Source organism: Lepisma saccharinum, chromosome 9 (assembly GCF_977018435.1).
Source record: "Lepisma saccharinum chromosome 9, izLepSacc3.1, whole genome shotgun sequence".
NCBI lineage: Eukaryota > Metazoa > Arthropoda > Insecta > Zygentoma > Lepismatidae > Lepisma > Lepisma saccharinum.
The window spans coordinates 52,774,227-52,790,044 of record NC_139237.1 but is presented as its reverse complement, the minus strand read 5'-3'; the positions used below and the strand labels follow the sequence as shown (position 1 = coordinate 52,790,044).

The 15,818-nt window shown below is 34.4% G+C and overlaps 1 protein-coding gene across 13 annotated transcripts in view; it reads left to right on the top strand.

Moving 5' to 3' along the window:
- Positions 1–15,818, top strand: part of LOC145992051 (cytoplasmic dynein 1 intermediate chain-like) — a 121,609-nt gene that overhangs the window by 81,428 nt on the left and 24,363 nt on the right. For 8 of the 13 annotated variants that reach the window (XM_083128206.1, XM_083128195.1, XM_083128198.1 and 5 more), the window contains one exon: positions 4,854–4,901. The exons of 2 other annotated variants lie outside the window; for them this stretch is intronic. In XM_083128206.1, the coding sequence (XP_082984332.1) occupies positions 4,854–4,901 (48 nt within the window). Of the gene's footprint in view, positions 1–964; positions 986–4,853; positions 4,902–15,818 lie in introns of all 13 variants that reach the window. 3 more of the 13 variants (XM_083128202.1, XM_083128199.1, XM_083128205.1) reach the window with 2 other exon arrangements.

Sequence of the window (15,818 nt, the reverse complement as noted above, 5' to 3'; positions counted from 1 at the left end):
CTGATTTTTTTCTTCTACAACGTCTACATGAACATAGTATGCTCCATTTCTACCATTTCTTTCAACATATTCAGTGTCTCAGAACGTGTATACCCATTCATAGCATGCATGCGCATAGTTGTTTCCACATATGGCCTAATTGCAAACAGAGCAGTGATACCAGGTTATTCGTAGTAGACAAGATTGGCAAAAATGCACAATTCTTTATTTTGTTGTCTTGTGCAGGCTGCGCAAAGGGAGGGGGTGAAGTTATAAAACTGATGTTCAGTTATTGAAGGTCAGGACATGTAGGATTGAAAGTTCTGATATCCTTGTGTAGCAATAGTTACTGGAAATTATTGAAATCCTAAATTCAGTGTGAGCCTAGTTCTGCGGAGGAGTATTTAGTAATCCAGATTTAAGAGATGAGATATGGAAAATAATTTTCAATGGTAAGAGTTTTGTTGTTAAACTCTTCAACTCGCAAGCAAAATCCAATGCTACCATTCTATATAATTTTGAGATTTGTGATGTTTACTAAAACTGCTGTTACTTTATCAGGAAGGGCAGGTATTCTTAATGTAGGAATTATTTTTAAAAAGACATGACTTACAGTGTAGAAGGGAATTTTTGTAGTTTGTCTAGTGATTTTCAAAATAGTTTTAAATAAAGGCTAATTTTAACTTTTAGTAATATATTAGAAAGTTGTCAGAATGTAGAGTTAAAATATTTTACATAATTTTATATACATAATGTTTTACGTTACATGGTATTGATAATATATACTTTGAAAAGAGAGAATGAAAAATTAATGAAGAGAAACAGAATATGTGAGTTTCCTCTACTAAGCTATTTGTAAAACACCTAATTGCAACATACATAATACATTGCTATTGCATAAAAGATGTGTATAATAACCATAATATAGCATGTCTTACTAGTGAATAAAGCAATTGAATGTCAATTTTCCCTTCTCCCTCCCTAGCTCATGCATTCGACTATTACGGTAAGTTATGATTTCTCTTTTGTTTGTACAGATCCTTAGGTTATTTCTCTCCACCCACTCATAATTTTGCTTTTATTTATTTGTACATGTAGTAATAAATTATCCAGTTTTATGTTAGAAATTTTGGCAGGACATTTTGATCTGTTTTATTATTTCATTGTTGCTGTTGTGATGTTCATCAATTGTTAATTTAAAATGTTTTAAGTTTTTCAGTTTGTCATTTATTTTTCTTTTGATAAGAACTCGTGTTTGCCAGAATAAGGCCCTGTAGAATTGTTGTTGCCCCTGATAATAACGCACTTTCTGAGTTCTCTGTTCGAATTATGCACCGAGTTATCTGATGCAAAAATCAACAATGCGTTGTAATTAACATGTAAGAAATGGGATTATTGTGTCGAAAGGTTTGTTTACATTACAGACAGAAAACAAACGGATTTGACACTCTGATAGAAAGAGAATAACCTATTATGTAATGTACATAACAATATACACACCTGTGGCAAACAGCAAGGCTTAAAAAAATCACCAGCACACACAAAAAACTTTCTGATATCTTCAGGGGAAAACATTAGATAGTGGGAAAAAAATAATATATGCTGATTACAGCCTGCACCATCCATTGTACCCATAGCATACCCACATGCTTCTTTCTCGAGATCCACTGAAGCTTTTTTGTGCATTTGAAATTACATGCCGTGCAAAATACCTAGAAGTTTGACATTGTGCCAAAAATAACAAACTTTAAATCATTTTTGTATAGTATGTCCTTTCTAATTATTTTTTTCCGTCAACTGGTAAGACCATGTTCCATCGAACATGTGCTACTAGAAGATATTTTAGTGAACAAATTTAACATTGATTATGTGCTTGTAAATTTACATCTTGATGTTTGTCATGGGTAAAGAAATAGAAAAGTTTAGTTCATCGCAAGACATGAGAAGAGATTTTAGTGTGTGTAAAGATCTTGAAGTTGTAAGTGTTGCATAATACTTTTTGTGCTGGGTTTCATTAAAACTCACCATATTCAGAGATATTTGAGCACTCCTTGTTTTTAGCTTCACCTTCTTTTGCCCAGTGCAGAACTTCTTTGGTGTTCCCTGTCCTTATTGAAGTTCATCATCAGTGACAGGACTCAATGTGTGACAAATGTGACGCACCCTTCAAAGTGCTGTTGCACCATGGAGGTTTTTTTAGTTAATGGTGATAAATATATTTTCTGATGTTTCAATGCTATGCAAAGTGATACATTTGCAGAAGAACAAATGTGGTTTGGAAATATGCTACAATGACGCCGTCAGTAGGGTATCTGATGGCTATGCAAGACACCCAGTTCCAGTCCCACAGTGGGTGATCTCGGGAGGAAATTTTTCTGTCATTCTCCCTCCATATGAAATTCTGGGAATTACCTAGCCTCTCATGAAATGATTCCTGGTTCTGTTCTGTGGGGTAAATGAAGCCAGAATGCAATGCTGTTCACAAACTGTGGAATTGAGTTTTCGTAGTAGCATGTAAGTGTCTGTGTGTGTGTGTGGTTTATGTGGTACATTCTAGTGAGAAAGTAATTTGCATAAATTAATAACAGTTTTAAAGTTTACATCGTATAATCGTATTGGACTCACCCTCGCATCCCCCCTTCCACCCTGTACACACACGAGAAGTATATATTAACATATATGTAGAAGTGTTCAGTCATTGAAGGAAGATAATTTAGCATACTAAATTTGTAATATGGTATTACACGTGATGACTGTTTTATGCTTTTAATCTTCGGAAGGAATGAATTCATTTGTACCACGAGCATCATGAGCTTCTTCCCTCCATTTAGTCTAAGATAAGCTATTGAAAATAGTTTTCTGAACGTGCTTGGAATGATAGGAATGGAAATACGTGCTGAGCACACGACTTTGAAATGTCTTCTTATTGTGTGTTCATAGTTTAGTAATGTCTATATGCATACATTTTTTGTTTGCCTTGTTGATTTATGTATTTCTATTTTTTTTATATATATTCTCAGTTTGTTACCTTATGCAGTATTAAAATTTACAAATACCGTTTGCAGTAATGTTATCTTCAAGTATTTCTCATAAAGAGATGAATGCTCTCTTTTACTTGAAAATTATTCACTGACGTGTGTGTTTTCATTCTTCAAAATCCTTGCACATGAGGATAAAGGTTAATTCAGAGTTATTGAAAGCCGGACCCTGTGGCCAAGTGGTGCTGCGATGCCAAGGGTCCCAGGTTCGAATCCCGCATGGGCTTGGTTGTTTGTGAATGTTCATTCATCAATTTCATCACTCGTCCCCCATCTTTGCAAATTAGCCAAGAGGCATAAAACGCGAAGTAAAATAAACTAAATCAATCAATCAATGAGTTGTTGAGATTTTATTTGTTTAAATATAAGTTCTTAAGTGGGCAACATAAACCTCATGTCAAAGTTAGCTTTCATACATAGCAGGATTTTTTTTTGTTTGCAAGGCAGGTGTGCTAGATATTGTATTACGGCAATTGTTTTCCTTCAACTCAAACTTCTGAATTCTCAGACGTTCTGTTTCTGAATGAGTGTTTGTTTGTCTGAAGCTAAAGTGTGTTTATTAAAAGGTACTTCCTGTGCATGTATAAAAGGACATTATTGAGGTGCATTAGGTAAGTGACAAGTTGTTGACAGGTTTCTTTTTCTACAGATTGACACACTTGCAAGGGTTATTAATTATTGCTAGAAGATTGAAACTTTATTTAATGCCAATATCAATGTCTTTATATCTGATGATTTCCAGTCTGATAACAAATATATTTCTTATTCATCATTTATTTTCTGGATACTTGAAACTGAAATTTACCCGTTAATGATACTCACTAGTATTGTACTTCATAGTAGCAATGCATTGTTTGTGCTCGTACTTCAGCAAGGGAAGCATTCCTGCAGTTGCTTGCCCATGCGCGCTTTAGAAACTCCAAGGTGCTTTTGATATGTGGTATTTTTTGCAAATGTAGGCAGGACCTGTTGCAATTTTACCTTGAAGCATTAAGGTATAGTGTACAAAGTAGTGCTGTAGCCACCAATGTATACAAGCACATGCAAGTCATCAAACTTTGTGAGCACTTGATCTAAATAGCATGTACATTTTTTTTAGCAAGCTTTGCGTTGGTTTTGAATGTAGTTTGGAATGCACAGTGGTTACTGCATTCTCGGAACAAATTTGGGGTCATGTATAGCATTGGAATTTTGCAAGGTGTGGTATTGGATTATGCTCTATTCTTCTGTTCTTCTTGTATATATATCCTTTTGTGTGTTAGTGGTAAAGCTGTTAGCATAAGGAGTTATTCACAGACCTACTAACTCTTCCCATCCACTCATACTTCAAGGTAAGAAATGGCACAATCCAAATATTTATTACAGTAGTTTATTTTTAGTAATTTGGTGGAGATGGAAATTTGTTACCAAATTATCACAAAATTATTTTCATGAAATTGTTTCAAAAGATTTCCTGAATTTGGCCCTTTCTTACCTTTGGCATTTTTTCATAAGTAAATTGGGTGATCAATTTTAAACTGCTGCTGATGGTTCATTTAGTTTTAATACATAAAATTTTGGGTATTATTAGCTGTTAAGTATGTGTATGGATGTTTAGATGTGGCTATTTGTGTGCGTGTGTTTCTCTGTTAACATTAATTTTCAGACAGGTCATAATTTAATTTTGGAAACATTTCAGACATGATGGAAGAAATAGTCCCGTTTGAAATTCACTTCTTTTTTTTGCAATTTGAAAGATAATTGTTGAAGGTAGTTTTTGGTTTGAGCGTCATCTGTAGCAGCAAGTATAAAATTATCCTGGTATTGATTTGGTTTTTCTTTTTCCATCCCATCAAGACGAGTACAATCTAAACCCTGCTTTAGAATGGGAAGACGAATTCACAGGTAGGTCTAAAAAACAAATTGTCAAAGTTGAAAATATCTCGCTTTCAATCAGTCATTGTTGTTGAAGTTAGAGAAAGCATGCCTGTGCAAAATTTTATTCACTCAGTTTTCTATTACAATAACTGTTGTAACTTTTTAAAGTTTACCTCATTGTCTTGGTCTTTATCAGGTTGCGAATAACAAACATATTTAGTAATATTATTTCTACTCCCATGCTGCTTCATTTATTTTCGTTGTTACAATTGGTGGTTGCATATTTTCTGGCAAGAAGCGTGGATGAATGTTTAGTAATTATGAGTTAGATACAAAGGTGATGGAAGTAAAGGATGACTTACCGATAATTTAATAAGTTGATTAATTTTGGTTCCATTCTGTAAAGTAACTTATGATAAAAATAAATTTGACCCTTAGAATAATTATATATTACATACCATGCTCATGTCTTAGCAATCCTGAGCAGTGTACAGTCGTTGGACACAAGGGGATGCAGTTATTTTCTCATTCAACTTTTGGCTAATCAACATTAAGAATGCAACTGATAAATGGGTCATAAAGAAATCACCTCTGCCCAGTTTGCATCTAGAATCTTGGGTGGTGCCAGGTTTTTACATATATAAATAAGCTTAATATTTCTGACAAATGTTCTGAAACTGGAATCTGTTGCCTTTGGATTACTGTTGACATTGTCCCAGAATGGAGATGAATAATATTGTATGTATTCACACACATGAGAGATGTGACCCTCTTGTGGTAACACAGGTTTACACAGTCCCCATACAGGTAAAAACAGCAGAAGCAAAAACCCGTGAAAAACCAAGAATGTCTCTAACTTGGTAGGTAGGGCAATGGCACATTATGCTAGAGACCCAGGTTTATGTCCTAGCCAAGCTTGCATTTTTCACAATACTCTACAAATGTTAAAATTTTATTGCTTTTGGATCTACTTTCCAACTAATGTTGATTAGTTTCTTTACTGAATATCCAATAAGTTCATGAATCAGTAGCATACACTGCAAGTTCTTCAAGTTAAATGACTCATTAAAACCTGCAAAACTTCAGTGTTACCCATGATCATGAGGACAGTTGAGAAGCTACTTAATAATATTGGACTCTCGGCCGACCTCCGTGGTTATCGCAGCATGCTACCATGCCAGGGGATTCAGGTTCGAATCCCAGCCTGTTCATGGGTGTTCTTTGTGAGTGTCTCTTCATCAATTTAATCATATCATCACTCATCCTCATCTTCGCAATTAGCGAAAAGTGGCAGAAAAGAGAAGTAAAATAAACCAATTCAATATTGGACTCAGTCTAGAAAACCAGCTGGAACTTTATGCGCTAACCACACGTCACCCAATGAGAAACCATGTGACAGACCATTCCCTCAAATAACTGTTGCACCATGTCTTAATTTTGCTGCGAATGTCTATTCCAGTCCCAAGTACCTTGTACATATGCATCAACAACAGTGACATTACTCAATAAGCTTCCGCTTAGTTATTCGATGCTACAGGTTCAACATTGAGAAACTCCAAGTAGAAAACCAGCATTTGTAGGTCACTAGTAGATGTAGACTGCTCAGGATTCTCAGGGACTTAACAAATTAATGAATGGCCATTGCCAAGCTTTGCATCATTTAACAAACCCTAAATAAGAAAACATTTGAATACACTATATTTACTAGAATTTTTTAATCTGTCATGTATATTGGATGATGGCACATAGCTATATTTAGCATGCATAAATTAATATATATCCCCTACATCTAAAGTTGACTGTGTTGTGTGTGGTGGCAGAAAAAATACAGCTGAAAAACAATTCTAATTTAACATTATGGCTGCTAAATGTTCTTTGCAAGGTAAGTAAACCTATGTTGCAAATGTATACAAATGTAGCTGCAGGGAGGCAATGCCATAATTACCATCTGCATCCCCTCCCCTCCACCCTGTTGGTCACTGAATTTCCTGTTGTTGTGAGGAAGATGAACTTTGCAGAAAGTTGGTAGCTTGTGCTCACCATGGAAAGAATTGAAGCTGCAGAGATGTCTAGTCATATAAGAATGTATCAGTTCTTCTGAATGCTCGGACACCATATAGAATATCTCACAGGGTCTGCAAAAGTGCAGAGTGACACTTTTGTTGAGTCTCATTATTCTTGCAGTTAGTAATTTTAATACATTTTGTGGCAAGATATTTCATAATTAAATCATTTAAATATTATTTTAATATTTTAATACAAAAATGGGTTACGGTAATGTGGCATAGTTACAATTTGATAGATTTATATTAATATTTATAAATATTCTGAATAATTTTAATTGCCACAATGTTCAGGCATTGATTGGTTGAAATCGGAATAGTATCAGCATTGTTATTGTATTGATACAAAACAGTATTGGGCCAGCCTACATATATTGAAGGGGGAGGAAGCTGCTTAGACACCAAAATGTCTGTCCAAAGTTATTAAACCCAGATATGCTGACCAGAACTACATAGAAGTACAGTTAAAAGTGAAATCTTAAGCCACTGAGCTGTACCCTCCTGGAAATCCAACCTTGAATGCATTGATTACACAGCTTCAAAATATTTGAATGAAACTTCGCATATTCAAGAACTTGTAATAAAGATTGCATTTTCTGTAATAGACCTTGTTCCAGTCAGTGTGTCAAGGTCAGATGCAAATATGCAGAGAATCTATGAAAATGGAGACATGCTTTGAAAATTCTAAATTGATTGAGACAAAGTATGAGAATGAACAGTCAAGAAAATGATCAGGTGATTTCTTTTGATATCCTGAGAAAATCTCATCATTCGCCACCAGGAAAGCTTCAAGAATTATTTGTAAGGGAAGACAATGTTCAACACCTAGGCCTTCATACCTGCAATATAAGCAATGTCTTCCCCAAGCTAAAAATAATACTAACCTTAGAAGGTTACCCAAAACATTACTTAACTTAGAAACTGTGGGATCGGTATGAAGAATGTGTATCACTCAAACAGAAATAAAATAGTTTTGCAGTATGGGAAGTGGAAGAGATTTATGGTTATACCTCTCATGGTGGAAAAGTTAGAGAAATCATTTGTTTCTTTGTACTCATCAAGATTAGAGATTGGAAATACATATCACCCTTTCCTCCAATTCCCTCTTAGCTGGAGATATTTCTTACGAATAATATTCATGTATTTTTTGTTCATTATATTCAGCACTGATTCATGGACTTAATTTGGTGAATAGTTTTGACACGTATTATAGAAATCCTGGAAAAGTCAAGGTATTTGGTTTTCCCACATGAGTGGAAATCCTACATGCATACTTATAAGTCTGTAGTTCTAAGTGCAGCATACAAAATTATAAGTTTGTCCAATTCTAACATGTAATTGATAATCTGAAATCTGCATTATGCAGAAAGGAAGGGGATTACACATCTAAAAATCATTAATTATGATGTTAAATAGCAGCTCCTCCCCCTGTTCGTTTTTCCCCATAAGCTATTCCGCTTCACATTCTAGAAGTTCATGTGGAAGGATGGCTTAGAATTCTGTGAAATCCATGCATCTTAAGAATTGATCTTTCCTGTGTTCTCATCTGTGAGTTACACAGCTCCTCACTTATTTTCTTACGTTATTAATGATTTCCTGAACATTACACATAATTTTGCTTCTGTAATACATTTTTGTTAGTATCCAGTAGCCAGTACAGAAATGGAGCCCTATATAATGTCAGAAATGTGTACCCTACCAAGCTATTAACAATTTGGCCTATAAATAATTTATACTTGTCTGAATCTTTTGTACTTAAATACATATTCGCTCAAAAGTTTATAATTATAAAATACTTTCAAGTGTTCAAATCACTTATATTCAAACTATCTTTCATGTCACATAAAAGTTGCTGACTTCTGCCTGGTTACAAGTCTGAAACTTTTAAATTTGTACTTTCATAAGGCAGCAATGTTGTGAGGAAAATATTATTTGGCATGATTAGTAAGCCACATATCTAATGTTACATCTTGCTTCCATTGTACAGTTTGTCTGGGAAGTCCCTATGTCCCTACATGGTTTCTACAGATGTTTGAAAGCAATTATAAGGAATTGAATTACTTCATGCAGCAATATGACACACGTGATCGTCCCAGCATAATTTCCTTGGTGTTGTTTCAAAGGGAGTGTTACATATGTGTGTGTCCTTGATCGCACTTTATTTCTGTCATAGTGAAATGACTACCATGAGTTGCACTTCTGTCGAGGAGGGTTCCTTATTCAGAACAGAGAATTAGCAAAGTGCCTTTTGGACTTCATTTCAGATACTCTTGGCACCAATCTCTCCTCGTGAGAAAATAAAAAAACTACTTGTGTTGGCCAATTCAACATGCACCCTAATCCTGAAGTGAAGGGTGATCAAGGTCATGCTCATACAAGACAATCTCCTCAAAGCATTACTAACGAAATTATGTATGGATAATTACTTGATGTGCTTAATTTTCACATTAAGTAATTTAATTCTGTATCACTACTTTTAGGGTGCTTTCATACCGAAGCAACACACAACATGCATTGCTTGAGGATTTCACCAATCGAATGCAGGCCTGTGCAGCCTTTCATGCCAGTACAATGTGAAATGTTGTAGTCAATTTGCTCATTCCCAATATGTGTCACGTGTTGCTTGTAGCTTCAGTCTGAAATCTCCCTTAAACATCATATGTTGAGAGAAACTTCTCTCTCACACACACACGTACTGAACCGACCTTGGAAATCATGTTATGTCTTCATATCAGTTCTAGTGCACTTCTCTTCAGTAGCTTTGGAGATCGTATTTCAATAGCTCTCTTATCCTTAACATATTCTGTTGGTGGTTGAATGGCAGTGGTGATATATTACCAACATCCATGATCAATGGACTGTAGGAAATGTTTTTCTCACAATTTAATGCAAGATTCAGGATGGTATGTTTCATTTCTTCTCACTATTGTCTTTTTCTTAGTAATAATCAACTTGTTTTCCATTGTATCGATACCCAGTACTCTGCAAGGTCCATGAAATCACAACCACACTAATGGAACTAGTATACTTGTAAAGTGATATCTTTCTCTCTCGCCATTTCGACATCTTAAAAGTGACTGATGAATGTATGCTCTCAGAACATCCAGGAAGGAAATATTTTAACCAAATTAAATTTCGAATTTTGACAATATCACAAATAAGTGCATGAGGGTATTTTAAGCAGCAGATTCGGTTGGAAGAAATGTTTGTTATGTTAAAAGAATTTGCATGTTCTTGCATGAGTGTGTAGTTTCTCTGTCCTCATTTCCATGTGTGTTCCTGTGCTTATTTAGCATGTTGTGTGTTCTTTATTGGGGCTGAGTAGGTGCAGGGGCTGTTGCATCAATATTGTTATTTGAAAGTATCCGTTAGAACCTGTTCACAGATACTTGGGTATTTCACAGTGATAGGAAAAATTCAAAATTTGCCTATATTGCATTAGTATTGTAGTAAGAAAAAATATTTTCTGATGAAATGACAAACAATTTTAAAATTTTTATGTTATTGAATATTTGACAAAACTTTGGTTAATTGATGCATATAATTGCATCAATTAATATTAATCAATTTCAGCTCTGCCCTAGTTTTTTTTATTATTTTGTCTTCACCTTGTTTCTTTTGCTCACACAATTTAGTGCTTCCATAAGTTCAGCACCTATTTTAGTTTGATCCGTGAGTTACTTCTTCCTCTTATGAGTGTGTACTTCAGTTTCCTCAAATTGTAAACCTCTGGGATGACATGTAAATGACCAAATAGTATGACAGTAGTTATTAGTGCCTTCTGCCATCTGTGACCTATTCAGTTCAAAGTTATCTTGTAATCAATCAGGGCTTAGGTTGTATAATGTCTGCTGTGCTTCAAGTGTCATTACATTTCTCTCCCCATTCATATTTATTTGCATTGTGTTGTAGAAAACATGAGAGCTTCTAGTTGCCATACAGAATTAATTAAAAGGTCTACGAGTAAAGTAGCTCTTAAAGATTTGGCATCAATACTTCATCCATATCTTGTAACATGATAGTGTGTGATAAGGATAACCTGCAGTTTCTCGGTTTGATATTGCACATTTCTGATGATCCATCATTTATTTACAACCACCCACTCGTATTGTTGCAGTTGTCACAGCTGTGGGAATATTTTATAGCGAATGTAATCTGTAACATTCTTATAACATTATCTCTGTTCTTTGAGAACATTTGGAAATAAAAATCGTATCAATACGTAACTTGAATGAATAAAAATGATAGTCGTGTGTGTGCTGTTATAATGTTGAGGATATTTGAATTAGAAGAATTTACCTTCTTTTCTCATGCAGAAAACATTTTCTATTCTGTTCAGGGAAGAGAAAGGCCTATATTTCTAACATTTATCTACAAAACGATGAGCATTTATTTCAACTCCAATGCTTTCCCAACACGTGTTTGAATACTTCTTACTAGGGATGCAACAGATAAGAAATTTGTCTTTACCATTACTATTCCAATATTTTTATAAATAAAATCTCATTCCACAGTTCTGCCACTTAAGAAATAAACATTTTTATATCCCTTTATATATTAGCTTTTTTATGGAACAATTGTTGAATTAGTTTTCTCTTTACAAAATCGTGAGTCAAAGTTCTGTCAATACTTGTGTGTAACAAAAACAAAAAAATGATGCAGTGGTGCCAAAATAAATTGTAACTATCTTGTTTATTGCGTACTGTATTAAAATATTATTTGGAGGTTTTAGTATGTTTCTAGATATAGTTTTTCTAAATCAAGATGTAAAAGCTCCAAGTTCAAAAAATATATAGCAATTAGGTAATTTGATCTGAAATTTAGATATGTTATCTGCTACGGAAGTTCATCCTCTCTGTTTAGTTCTATTGTGTGATAGTCCATGACATTTGTCATTATACTATGTTACTATTGAAAGATAAAAGTTCAAAACAGAGCTTTTGATTTTTTTTAGTCTTAGATTGTTGAATGTTTTCAAAATTGTGATTTCACACTAATTGGAACCATTATTAGTAATTTGCAGTATGCACTTTCAGTTGTCCATTTGAGTTCTTACAGTAGATAAATTCTGTATGAATTATGATATTTACAAGCCATAACTGCTTCATATTAATCTGTTAAAATATATGTCTGCACGGAATGTGTGTAGAATAGCTCTTAGGTTTTTGACAGACTTGAGTGCTAGTTGGATCAACTGGAATCAGTCTTATCCTTTGTATTTTTTACTGTTCTCTTCTTTCAATTGTGTACACAAGGAATCCTCTTTCTTGCCTGTATCCCATTGCAGACATATTCTGCAATGAACATCTGATTTTTTTTTTGATTTTTTTGATCGTATCAGTCTTGATAACAACCAGCATCTAAAGATTCAAGTTTGAGTGTGCAAGGAATATCATTGTTTCTTGTTTTGTCTCGTGACATGAGTTCAGTAACTCGATTTGTTAATATTGGTCCTATGCAACTTAATTTCTATTGAAATATTTTTGTGTACTCTTTTTATGGACCTATTCATAAATTTAATTTATATACATGTACATAGAGAACAAGTTGGTGATTTATTAGCATTGAATGATCATATGATAGGGGGGTGTAGCTAAATGGGATTACTGTGTAATTACGGTTCCTAGAATCTTTTTAACTCCTTCAAAGAAGAAATGGGAGGAGGTATTCTATGTCTGTGCCATGTACTCTCATAATAGTACAGACACATTAATGTTCTTATAATTATATGCTTCTGCTTTATGGCTGTGTTTTAAAATTTGCTTTCTCTGTATATAATCTATGATTTTTCTCCAATGATTTTACATATTTGTGTGTGTAACCATGCCTAGCATTTTTCTTCTCTTTGTCTGCTGTCTTACTTGTTTACTTGTAAATAAAAGAACAAATTTCCTTATTTTATGGTATGATTTTTTTTTTAATGCATTTTGCTTCAGAATGCTTTGAATGTTTGCTGTCTTACCTGCATGTAGCTGTAGTGTTTTAGCAGTAATATTGCTTTATTTTTAATTTTGCTTCCTGAGTAAAAGAATGTTGTGTGAAAGTGGATATGAAAGATGCAGATTTAGTGTTGGAGAAAATTAAGAATTTTACAAACTGTATTCAGTATTATTATATGAGCATAATATTTTTTCCACAACATAATTTTCATAATGATAATTACTTGGTGATTATTCATCTTTGTAAATGATCACTAATGGTTGATTCATTGGGAATGGTTTAATTTTTTTACATGGACCAGTGTTTCAGAGACTCGTTCTGTTGCAATCTTCAAGGCATTGTATTGCAGTCCGTGTGTGACCACATACATTACAGTACCCTGAAGACAGGCTCAACTCTGAAACAGTACATTGGTTAAAAGTCCAAACCATTAATCACTTATTGTTATGAGTTACATTATCATATGACAAACAAACATATACGTAGTTGAAACAATCAGAATAAAAAATCATGATTTGAGACATTTGATTGTGGCTTTTCCTTTATCTTGTGGTTTAGAAATTGTGGCAGTCTAATTTACAATGTCTACATTGAATTGAAAATTGATTTTTGACCTAAATATTTTGAATATTGATTACACATATAATAATACAAAATAACTAAAACATAATATCACATTTGAATTTTATATAGTAATTTTAATCATAAGGATAGTTTTATTACCAGTCCTTTAATGTTCTTAAAGCTTTGCTTAACTACCATTGTATATCACAAAAGATTACATGAAATCTTATTTTGAAAATGGGTTTCATTATTTTGATAATTTTTTTTTAGAATATCTCAACTTTCTGAGGTCAACGTTACTAAGTTATTTACAACTATACATGGTAGTAAACAGAGACTAGCCATTTAAGGTTGTACATATATTGGTGATATAGCATTCACTTTCTAAATATGATTTAGTGTATTGTAATATTATTAGACCCTTCTTCAATACTTATTCTATCAGCTTTCATTTAATATGATTTGACATTCTGAAATATAATTATAAAATTAACTTTTAAATGTGAATGAGAGAATGGAAATAAGTTTGCTTCAGAATAAATTGTTTTTCTCCTCTTGAGAGAGTGTTTACATTAAGCAGTACATATAATACTATTACCCAAGCATCATAAACCAACTTTCTGAATTTGGGATGTTATGTGTGTCCCTACACCTTTAATCCTTAAATACCTAGTTGGGACAAATTGGCCCAAGAGGTGCCATAATGTAATAGCATGGCCTCAGGAGCATTCTGTACCCTGGCTAGTGATCCGGAGTTTCAAATTGGGAGTGTTTCTTGAGCTTTGAAGTGTATAAAAACCAATTCTATTGCTGTAGAGTGCTGCAGTGAGAGAATTTCACTTGTGTCAAATAGTTTGCACATACGGGATTTAGAGCTGCTTTGCTTGCTCAAACAGGCAAAACGAGTGGTATACGCTCGAAGCTCAGTAATGCACATATAACAGTCATTTATCTGTGGTAGTGGAACCTCAAATATGGAAACATGCAATGAAATTTAAGTAAACAGTCATTATCTGCACTTTAAAATGTAGTTTACCAATACAGTAATATATGGAAGTGAAATAGATGATTGTGGGCTGAAACTTCCAGGATGGATATTTTACATATGATTATTGTAACATTAAATTGATATTCCATTGTAAACGCTCGAGCGTAGCATGCTCAATCGGGGGAAACTCGAGCAAGTGAAAGTGGTCCCATGTGTACTCTATATTGCTGGCTAGCAATGTGATGTAGCAAGAGGTAGGGGAGCCCCTAACTTTTAAATATGGAGTTCTCTACATTGCTATTGGCGACCTCTTTGGCAGAGTGGTTAGCACAGTGTGCTACGGCACCAGGGGCCCTGGATTTGAATCCCAGCCTGGGCATGGGTGTTCTTTGCAAGCACCACCTCATCATCTCATCACACACTCATTCTTTGCGATTAAAGTGGCAAGAATGCAAAGTAAAATGAACCAAATGAATGAATCTACAGGGTGAGTCATAAGTCTCCATACAAATGGTGAAAACGGTGACTAATGTTTATTTTTCCTTTTCAGGCAGGTGAACCAATGAAAAAGAGATGCTACTAACGAAGGAAGAATGGATTGACATCATTCTGTTGGCTGGGAGTGGTACCACCCGTCATGTAGCACGTACATTCAATGCAACCCACAGAATGCAGATAACCCATGACACCGTGGCCAAACTTATCAAGAAATTCAGAAGGACAGGTTCCGTTGCCGATGAAAGCAGGCCTGGAAGACAAAGACAGCAACAGATGAAAGGAGGGTAACGCAGGTGCTTAACAGTGATGACCAGAGTCCGACAAGGGTTAAAGTTCCCTGTTGCATTGAATGTACATGCTACATGACAGGTGGTACCACTTCCAGCCAACAGAATGATGTCAATCCGTTCTTCCTTCGTTAGTGGCATCTCTTTCATTGGTTCACCTGCCTAAAATGGAAAAATAAACATTAGTCACAGTTTTCACCATTTGTATGGAGACTTATAACTCACCCTGTACATTGTTATTACCACCTTGGCTACATTTATTCTTACCCTCTAGATTCATTACAGGTTTCACTCATTACTTTTGAAACATCAAAGGTGGAAGGGGCCTTTATTTTGGATGGAAGAAGGGGTATGATGATTGCTCTTCCCTTTAAGAATGATTTTTTATTGGTTGTGTGGGGCAAGGATAATTAGCTGATTCTAGATTCGAAGCAGTAAGGTGACCAATTGCCTTTGTAAATTTAGACCTGGCATTAGACATTAACACTTACATTAATTGAGTACTGTTTATTAGTGGGTCATTCTGCTGAGGTGATTACTTAATTCTAGATATCAAGAAACTAAGTGTGAGAATTTTTTTAGGCATTCAAGCAAGAGAGAGTTT